Below are 10,386 nucleotides of genomic sequence, written 5' to 3'. Positions count from 1 at the left end.
AAGTTGACATTACAAATAAACACACATACGTGTTTTTCATGAGCAATTTGTCTCATGTTTGGCCAGGAGGAGTTCCTTCAAACTGGCTTCTGTAATTCTTTGAAAGAACCTTATTAACCTTTGAAACTTGAACCTGGAACATCTTCTATCAGATAACAAACTACAATAATTTCCCCAGAGTATTAACTATATTGCAGTAAGTTCTTTTTTGTTTAGTTGAAAATGGAATTCAGAGAACACACCTGGGCATTAGTGGTTCTCATTTTACTGGGGTGTAATTATTCTAGGCCTTTTCAGATGAACAGAGCTAGGAAATATTTACTGTTTATAGAGAGAAAAATAAATCATATGAGGTTGCTAAGTCAAATTTAAGATTAGCTTCTAACATTAAATTATGTGATTTCTAATTGGTTTTATCCTATAATACACTTTTAATAATATTTACCATCAAATAATGATGATCAAGATAGTTTTAAAAATTAACCATGAAATGACACTCAGCAGTTTAGAGATTTTTCTGTCTTTAGTATATAGATATCCCACTGACAATGTAAAATCAAAACACTGTGTTGGAGTCACTTGAAATAATTCTTCTCTGTTGGTACGGTCCGCCTCTTCCATTTTAAGAGAACCACATTTATTATGTTTTGGTTTATCCTTCAATAGCTTCTGCTTGAAATACAGGCAAATATGTACATACGCACACTTGCACCCATGCACCCTTTCTCACTCTTGGAGTAACAATATACACCCCTTGTTCTCTGTGTTTTCGGGGAGCTCACCTGTTGTATGTGGAGACCCTCACCCACGCGTGCGTGCTGCAGCTGTGTGGCACCATGCTTGACACTGTTTACTCAACTAGTCCCCTAGGACTGAACATTTGCATCTATTCCAATCAATTAAAAATAAGACACATGGATACAATTTGTACTTAATACCTGGAAGTTCAAAAACTGGCATCATTACTTTCTCGCTATTGATTCTCTGATTTCTTGAATTTCCATATTCTCAGTTGTAAAACAAGCTTTAACAACATGACTCACCTTTCAAGGCTGAACAAAATGTGAATTTAAAAGGTATTTCCATAAATGTTAACAAAACTGAAACAGCCAGTAAAATTACTTAAAACGAGTGGAAACACAAATCATGTAATTACCACCACAAAGGACACTTCTATTTAATTAACAAGTTCATATTCTAGAAGCGACAATGGCAGACCAGAACGCATCCACAGAAAGACCAGGACAGTGACATTTCTAGAAACTACCTTCAATAAAACAATTGAAGAATTCAATTAAATATTTATTGAACAAATGCAGAATAAATGAACTAGGGGGTGGTTTTAACCTGAATATACAATAAACTTCAAATATTCAGAGGGCTGCCACACAGAAAACGAACAACCTGTTTAGCATTTCTCCAAAAGTCAGAACTCGACGCGGGCTAAACGTAAGAACGAACAGGCTGCAGGCCGGCGGCGCGAAGCGCACCGCGCGTCTTACGGCTGCTCTCCCGGCACAACGCGTTCCGCGCGGACACCTCGCTTCCGGAGGGAGACGTCGCCACTTAACGCTCCTCCCGGGTGTCTTACGCAAGTCGCGCTTTCACGGCAAGCCCTCCGCTGCCAGCAGTGGACGCGCTCACGCCCTCGGGGGAGAACCCGGAGGCAGCACCCCGGCCTACTGAGGAAACGGGCCTCTGAGCCTCAGTTACACCTCAGCATTTTACATTTGTGACGCTCAGGAGGGGAGAGGACGAGAGAGCACAATCTCCAAAGGGGAGGCAGAACCCCCGGCAGCTCAGGCGCTGCCCCGGGGACGGTCGTCCTCAAACGGCAGACGCGCCACCACAGCCGTCACCCAGCAGCGCGGGCGCGGGCGCGGCGGGCGGGGGAGACAGCTGCCGGCCACCATTCTACACGAAGCAGGAGAGCTGTGTTCTGTGAGTCACTAGGAAATGCAAACTGACTGCGTAATACTGACGGGCTCCACCCAAACTGTCGAAAATCACAAAGTGAGAATCGTTTCAACAACCATTCAGCATGTTTAAGGACAAAATATATATAATATACTTTATATTATATATTTTATCACACACTAAGGAATGCTGAGGTGCTTAATCCATCCAATAAAATTGAAAATAAACATTTGACATTCTCTGTCAGATCTCGAAGGTGGATCTTGAGCTCAGAGCGATCCATCAGTTTTCGAGGAAAGCCACGTAGTCGGTCAGTCTGGCTAACTGCTGCTCGTTGGGGATGGGTGGAACCGGGGCAGGCTCTGGGTGTTAGGGAGAGAAACACACGTCGAGTCAGACACGAGTGTGACAAAGCTTTGGTCCAGCCACCCACATCCTCCAATGTCTTCTTAGATTTGCCCTGATTTTGAACATTGAAAAAAAAAGCCAAGAAGCCACAACTTTTATGAGTAGTTTTCCCAAACGGGGAGTGAAGGCGTGTCTGGCTTTGTTGTTACTGAAGTGTCCTGTGTGGAGGTTAAAAACACTTTTAACAGACGTCTCTTTCAAGATACCGCAGGTCTTCTTGGAAAGACCCCCTCCCAGGTGACATTTAATTCAACGATGACCTCGTGCTTACCACGTGCCAGGCACTCCTCTAGGACAGTCAATTGTCAATGGACAGAAAACCCCAAAGAACCCCCCACCAGGGAGTTCAGTTCTGACGTTTCAGTTATCGCACGCGAGCCTGGGGACACGCCTGAGCCAGGGCGGCTGAGAAGCGAAGTCAGGACACTACATGACACCAGGGAGGCTCGCGGGCCAGGCCCCGTTGCCACTGCCTCAGGGAGCGCCCCCACGTTGACTCCTGCAACCAGAGGTGTCATTACAAATGCCACGTGCAGGATTTGGTCTCTTTGTTCACCAGGTCAGAGCTAAGAAGGGCAGATACAACAAGAACGAACAGCGAAGGGTTTTTCTAGACGAGCACGTAAAACACGTACCTGACAGGGGAGTAAACCTGTTCAAGGAGACGTCCAGGGCCCCTGCAACTGAATGAAAGCGACAGCCCGATTTACACAAGGTGTCGTGAAGCAGCTTCACACAGCACGTCATTTTTAACGCAACGGCATTTCCGGTCGTTTACTTCTCAGAGACCGCGATTACGCGCTACTCTGGGTTTTTTATCAGGGCGCCTTTCTCTCACCACCTAGACTGGCTGGACCACGTCCCGCCGCTCTCCCGCACCCTCGCAGGGCTCAGCACGCTGAGCTCTGGGCAGCGCTTTACTGCGGGGTCAACACTGTCTACACAAGAGGAATTCAGAGCAGACAGAAGGATCTCCGGGACGGAGCGGGTCGGAAGGGTTTAGGATGTGGGGACTGAGCCCAGCTCTGAAGATACAGGGGAAAAGGGCATTCCTGGTGAGCAGGAGGGAACACGGCTCACTCCAGAGAGGACGTCTGAGGGACTAGGGGTTCAGAGTCAGGCGGTAAGGACAGGCCACATCATTCAGGGCCTTAAAATGCCCGAGCACTTAGTTCTGTCCAAGTGAAAGCCACCGAGAGTCCTGTTTAGAAGAGTCCACACGCCTACAGCATAAGGAGAAAGGGGGCCATCTGACCATTTAAAATTATTTTTGTAAAAGGAATAGTTTAGATATTAAGGATAAGCAGTTAGAAATGGCCCCATAAATAAAAGGATGGAGATTAACATTTAGTAAAATTAAGTTGTGATAAGATTATAAAACACCCACGTAAAACTTTAAAAAGATTAAGGTGAAACGAGGCAATCCTTAAGGTCCTTGCTGCCCTCAGTGTCCCTCACGCTGTGCCTGGGTTTAACACGACTCACTTCCGTTGTGTTAGTACAGCAGGATCTTATACCAGGTTAGTGAAAGTCAGGGCCCGGAAAGCTGCGGCGGTCCTGCAGGAGTCCAGGGCTGCACGACGGGCGAAGGGCCCCACCTACCTGGCTTCTTGGGCATGACCATCCTTGTGGTGGAGTCAGCTTGCCAACCTTGCTCTAGTATACCTAAAAATGTGCATTTGACACACAAATGAAGAAATTAAAAAACCCCAAAAAACCCTAACTTTCATTTACAAGATCTACACTCCGTCAGTGACATTCCTTGTACGGGAGACCTGACATAGTGTAATCTGCAATGCGTATTTTTACCAGAAAGGTACACTAGAGCGAGCATTCTCATGGGAACTTACTTTTGAAGTATTTCTGAAACATCTGTCAAAGCCCCATTTTATTCTACCGGGCTGATATCATTCATCACTAACACATGACCAGTTTTCCATAAAGCCCAGAGCACGAGGTTACCCTGATCAATGTTATTAAAAGCAGACATAAGAAGACTTAAACGGTACTTCACCTGATCATTACATCAGTGAGAACAAAGACGACGGTGAAGATAAAGACTACAGGACACGCACACAATACAGGCGGCTGAGCAGCAGGGACCGGGCTCGGTGCCTGCACAGGGGCCCTTCTGTGTAAGCACAACAGCTCTGTGAAGTGGGACTTACCATAACTTACCAGCTATGGAAAAGGATGTTTAGAGAATTTTGGTAACTTGTCTTAGGTCACATAGCCAGCACTGGGAAGGGTGCCGGGATTCACAGGAGGGACACAGTTCAAGCTCAGAATTACGAATATAATGTTACCCACCTGGCCCATTTAAAAGCAAATAACGGGCACATCCTTTATTTTCTTGCATTTCCCACCACTTGTGAAAACAATGATGCCACGTGGGGCTCAGGCGTGGGGGTGTTACAGGTGCTCGACTCTGCCCCCCATTCGCTGCCTTTTTCTTCCCGTAACTCACTGTCTCACCACCTCCAGCCCCACCCCCACCCCCAAACTACCAGTCAACAGAAGCTCTGATTTTTCCTTCCTGGGCATCAACCTAGAGGGCTCACCACCATTTAGGAGGCTTAGGTGTTGATCAAAGGTCTTAGGGATAAAAGTAGAAAATACTCAGGGGTCAGACCGTGGGAACCGCGACAGGAAATAGCTGCGGGAACATTAAGGAGCCCCCAGGAAGGGAAGGGCCAGCAGCGTACTCAACAAGGGCACATCCCAGAGAAATAGGCAAATTTTAATTTCTTAAAAATGGCAAAGTATTCTCTACAAAGCTCCTATTCTAAGATATCTTTAATTGGTGCCCATCTTCAGCAAAAAGTGCTGTAAACACAAATTCAAAATTTCTTATCCATGCTCAGAAGTCCAAAAAGCTCTATAAACCAAATAATTTTCTGTAACTTACATGGTGGCAAAACTCAACGTGACCCACTGGAAGTCTGTTTACAGTCGCCCCTTGGACCGACCGTTTGGCGCCCTGCGTCCCTTTCCCCTCTGCAGGACTACCCTGTGCTCGGTCACAGGGCACCTGCAGCCCAGGGCCCGGCCGGGCTGCGCAATACAGCGTCCGTATTGCGTTTCTAGAGAACACACACTGCCCGAGTTCCCAAACGTATCCTGTCCTAAGGGGTTCACATAAGGGGTTGTGGGCCTGTAACTTACACCTCCATTTTCCTTGAAAGTAAAAAGCAAGCCAGGAATACCTTTCACAGCCTCCTCCACAGGAAGCCCGACAAAGGCTGCGAAGTCGTCGGCGACGATGGAGGTGTAGGCCTGCGAGACCAGGGCGAAGGCGCGTCTCCGGGTTGCATCTATTGTGGGGGCGGAGGTGTGGCAAACAGTGAGCCAAGGGAGCTGGCATTTTTGAAACAGACGATTAAATCACATCGCTGTCTTTGTCCAAACTGTACAAGCAAGACCAGATCAACCTAAAGATTTCTGTGCTTACAGATCCAGACAGATATGCGTAACATGTCAGAGGTGCTCAAGTAAACTTTCAAACCGATTAAAAAAGTTTGAGCACCTATGAATTGATTTAGTTATAGACCCGGAAGCTGGAGACAACCCCACCAAAGGTCGGGGCCACAGAGCCAAGGCACAGCCTTGGGTTTCAAAAACATGGGTTTAGAATCCTACCTAATTCATATCTGCACTTACTGGACTGTTACAAAATTTCATTTAAGTAGCAAAAAAACCCCTCTTACTGAAGAGAAATTTCAATCTAGAATTAAAATAAGGGCAGTGAGGCCCTCAGCTGCCAACATAAAGTCAAACAACATGAAAGCAAAGCATGAGGGTAGCACATTCGAAAAAGAATTCTGGAAACTCCCCCATTCACTTAGCAGAAAATGTCTATTTCTTAAACACATCACTGGCTTACTGCAACATTTAAGGAGTGGGTCTGGTCTAACTTAATTCTTAACCACAAAGAAACACTTACCTCTAAGTGCCTCCATGATTGGCTGGACCGTCTCAGACCACTGGTACGCGTTGATGGTCGTATAGATCCCGGGGAAATCCCTCTGCCAGATTCTCTGTCCTACTGACCAAATTCCCCCAAGTTCAGAATTAGCCTGCAATAAATATCACTGCCTTTGAGGATTATTCACTCTGCAGATATACCAACAACTGTATCTTAAAACATAATTCAACATTTGTCTTAGAAAGTATAACTACTTTTTCAACCCAATCACTATCAAAAAGTGCTATGAACAGTAATGCAAAATTTATTTGTATGCTTTATATGAATTTTCATTATAATGGAAAATTAAATTCTGTGAACAGTAATGCAGAATTTATTTGTATATTTTATGTGAATTTTTATTATAATAGAAAATTAAGGCATGAGAAAGCAGTCCAAAAATGTTTCAGAAATAATTTTGAAATTAGTTGTATTAACATTGCTTTTTTAAAGATGTTTTATATACATTTCATATAAACATATAATACACAGAACATGTAACATTCACATATTATCACAAAATATGTACATAAGATATATAAACCTATCCTGAGGGCAAAAGTAATAGCAAAATGGCTAAAAAATGATAGACTCCCAACCTAAGATGTGGCACACTGCAGCCTGAGGACAGAGTTCTCACCACTGCCACCACAGAAAACTGCGTATCATTTATATCTTTATTTTAAACCAGTGAAGCTTTATTTTAAACTTCCAATCTTACTAGAATGTGGAGGAGAGAAAGAGTATAAACACCTATCTGACCTGCTGCTGAATGAATATCAGTAACGAACAAAATAATTTAGGCGAATTCTTGTTAACATTTTGAGAACGTACAAAAAATTCACTTCACGTTTATGGCAGACACAGTGAATCACCTGAAATTAAAAATTTACTTCATTCTGTTTTAGAAGAAACTTATATGTGAGTTCACTTACTCTCCTATGAAAAATAAGGAATCTAAAATCCTAATTAGCAAAAATAATGTAATGCTCTGAATGATTATTTTTAACGTGTTCTTGTAAATACTAGTAGCAAAATAAATACCATTGTAGCAAACCACACAACTCAGTTAAAAAACAAATAAAAAACAAAAAACTAACAAAACAAAAACCAAACTTTTATCCAAACTGCCTCAGCTGTTCACTGGGTAAAGAGACCCTTGTAAGAAGTGTCTCAAGAAATCTGATCGGCAGGAGTTGAGCAGATTTCTATACCATCCAAGGGAAATTAAAATTTCTGATTAGAGGAACTTGTAGAGCTATTCTTAAACTTTAGTACCAGCTTAATAACTATTTCTGTGAACCACACGGAAAACAAAACAGAAGCTTTTCAGAGACTAAACGCCTTTTAAACGCCATTCCTGTGGTAAAGCAGCACAGCGCGCTGCAGGAATACTTACAGACTTCACAGCAGGCGGTATTCTTTTCCAAAGGTATCTTGCGTTATTCCTAATTTACATTCCCCCCAAGAGAGAAAAAGCAATTAAAATAAAAACAACACCTCAGTAAATAAAGTTCTAGGTTCCACTGCAAACACACAGCAGTTACTTTAAAATACTCTATATAATAAAGAGTGAAATTTAGTTTTATATGGATCTGTCCAGGGGAAGTAAGAAGGTTTCCAGATCAAAAGACATGAAATATTATTTTTACCAAAGTAACATTTTTCCATTTTGAGTCAATTATTAATAATCCAGATCTTAAATTAAGGCAACAGTACAAAGACAGACAGAACTGCCTAAATAATTTACTCATCTATAAAAATAAACACATTCATCTGCTTTCCAGGCTCTGGCTTTCCCTGACAACACACACGGTACACGATGCTTTTCTCCAGATCGTGACTCTTCCACCTACCAGTGGGTATAGCCACCAAAACGTCAAGACAGTTTTTTTTTTTCTTTTAAGAGTTTGGAAGCTTGAATGGCAACAAACATATGATGTCAAGATTATAAAACATCAAATGATTTATATGATATATGAATAATAAAAGACTCACTTTAGTTTAAAAGGCATGAAATGAAAAGGTTTAAAAGAATTTAAAACAAAACTTTACAGCAATCACCAGGGGGCTGTGGAACTGCCAGGGACTCTTTGTGCACAGTTACACTTTCTGACTTTCCTCCAATGAACAGGAATTAGGAATAATTGAAAAACAAAAACCATTCAAGAAATCTAATACATGTTGGTAATAAGTCCCTCTTGGCTTTCTCAATCTTCCCTTCCAGTTTCTCTTGGTCTATTGATTACATGTGAAGTTAAGAAAACAGAGGTCATAAGAAAGTTTTATGAAGACAAAAAAGAAAAGGTTAATAGATTTAAAGGAACTTATTGACATTGTAGTTTCTCATAAATTGGAATATTTTTGAGAAGGCATATGTAAAATAAATGCATTTTAAAGTAGCTCAGCTTAATCATAGTTTTGTAAATTACAATTCAATCCACAAAGTTAAGTATATTAATATACTTAGTATTACAATAAAAGGAATAGCTCCTTGTGCCTATGTTTTAGTGATGCTACTTCAACGCATAATAATTTCATGAGGAAGACGCTTCTCTTGGCTTTAGGTAGAAGGTACTTACATGTCATTATGGAGCAGATATAAAGCTAGAAGCTGGCCGTACACTGGGGGTGTAGCAATTCCTCCTGGAGCCTGTAAGGCCAAAAAAGAAAGCAAAAAACCTAATTTATTCTTCTACTTTTACATCTTTAGAAGTATTTTATTTACTAATCTAAAAAGTAAGCATATTTTATAGTACTTACTATTTACAGATGGAGAAACAGCTTACAGAAGTATCACACTAAAAACCAGACTACTAAGTTTAGATCTGTCATCGGCTGTGATTTACCTCCCTCTGGGCCTGTGTCTTCATGTGCACAAGAATATTTACATGGGATCCCTTTCCTAGTTCTCAAATTCTTACTTAAACGGTCTTACTATTATACGAAGTATTTCTCAACAAATTCCTAAAGCATTATATTAAATATGGTGAACAAATGGGTAACAAAAAAAAAAAATCACGGCTGAGTTACAAAGACATCTCTTTCTCTTCTCATTCAACTTTAATTCATTCAGAAAACGTCTGTTAAGGGTCTATTAGTGAGCTGCTGCTGTTTGCAGCTGTGTCCTTTGGTTAATTAACTTTTTGTATTAGTCTGATACATCCTTTTAAGTACTTTTCTTTAAAAAAAAAAACCTTAATTACTTTAACAGCTGCAAGATACAACTTTCACCTCTCCTACTAAAGACAAAACGGTAAACTTCCGTGATAACATGAGACTAAGAAAGGCCTTCTGAGTTAATAAAAGGTTACAGTGGTCACGTCCTCTTGGTCTGTGTGTATGCCAGCACAAACGTCTTTAATAAAACCCACAATCCCCCACCACCCCCCACAACGGGGAGGAAGGATGTTTAAGTTTAATACGAGAAGCACATTGGCGGGTGTCAGAAGCAAAGCTGTACAGCGCTTTCGGGCTCACGCGCTGAAGACACCACCACAAAGCTCCCAGCCAGTTCGGGGAGGCCGGGCCCGGATGCTTGGCCCTCAGAGAGGGCCCCGGCGTCCCGGGCTCCGCACTCTCCGCTCCCGCGCCAGCCAGGCACCCGCCCCGGAGCCCCGCGGGCCCCCGGCCCCGTTACCCTGGAGACCGGCGCCGCCCGAGGCCACGCGCGACCCCGCAAGTCCAATGGCTACCTCGAGCTCCTGGTTCTCGCACTGATCCAGCAACTTTTTGAAACTAAAGGCACTTTCCGCCATCACTGCCACTGGCATTTTCCCAGCCGGTCCCGCCGCCGTACCTTCCCCTCGAGCCGGACCCCTGTCTGTCCCTCGGGGCGTCGCGCCCGCGATGACGTAAAAGCCGCCGCCGCCACCGCCGCCGCCGCCGCCGCGGGCCCACGCGCAGGCGCGCCGTCAGTTCCGGCGCGTCATCAGTCGTCGCTGAGGCGGGGGTTGGTGGACGGCGGTCTAGCCGACGCTCTCGGTGCCCTGGAGGACTGGCCGGGGTCTCCGGGGAAGCCGCTGTCAGAGCGCGACGCCAAAGCCGAGAAGGGAGGGGTTTTGTGCGAATTTGAGGGCTGTTCGACGTCTTTACTT

General features: G+C 43.6%; 1 protein-coding gene across 2 annotated transcripts; it reads right to left on the bottom strand.

The window, feature by feature from the left end:
• Positions 1-1,289: 1,289 nt before the first annotated feature.
• COPS8 (COP9 signalosome subunit 8) lies at positions 1,290-10,178 on the bottom strand. 2 transcript variants are annotated; one of them, XM_031452463.2, is made up of 8 exons: positions 10,089-10,178; positions 8,872-8,942; positions 7,689-7,737; positions 6,269-6,401; positions 5,532-5,639; positions 3,928-3,990; positions 2,961-3,008; positions 1,290-2,279 (listed from the first exon to the last, which is right to left on the bottom strand). In XM_031452463.2, coding segments are annotated over exons 2-8 (483 nt in total). In that variant the 5' UTR covers positions 8,874-8,942; positions 10,089-10,178; the 3' UTR covers positions 1,290-2,199. The 2 variants fall into 2 exon arrangements, with proteins under 2 accessions (XP_031308323.1, XP_031308321.1); XM_031452461.2 differs by having other exon boundaries at positions 9,985-10,151.
• Between the last annotated feature and the right edge of the window lie 208 nt (positions 10,179-10,386).

The sequence above is a fragment of the Camelus dromedarius genome, chromosome 4 (genome assembly GCF_036321535.1).
Source record: "Camelus dromedarius isolate mCamDro1 chromosome 4, mCamDro1.pat, whole genome shotgun sequence".
Taxonomy (NCBI): domain Eukaryota; kingdom Metazoa; phylum Chordata; class Mammalia; order Artiodactyla; family Camelidae; genus Camelus; species Camelus dromedarius.
This window is presented reverse-complemented; position numbering and strand designations above follow the sequence as displayed.

Coding starts and splice junctions, on each gene's coding strand:
- COPS8 (XM_031452461.2), bottom strand. CDS start 10,062: ATGCCAGTGGCAGTGATGGCGGAAAGTGCCTTTAGTTTCAAAAAGTTG. Junction 7,738..8,871: donor TATCTGCTCCATAATGACAT/GTAAGTACCTTC, acceptor AATGTAAATTAG/GAATAACGCAAGATACCTTT. Junction 5,640..6,268: donor AATCATGGAGGCACTTAGAG/GTAAGTGTTTCT, acceptor CCCCCACAATAG/ATGCAACCCGGAGACGCGCC.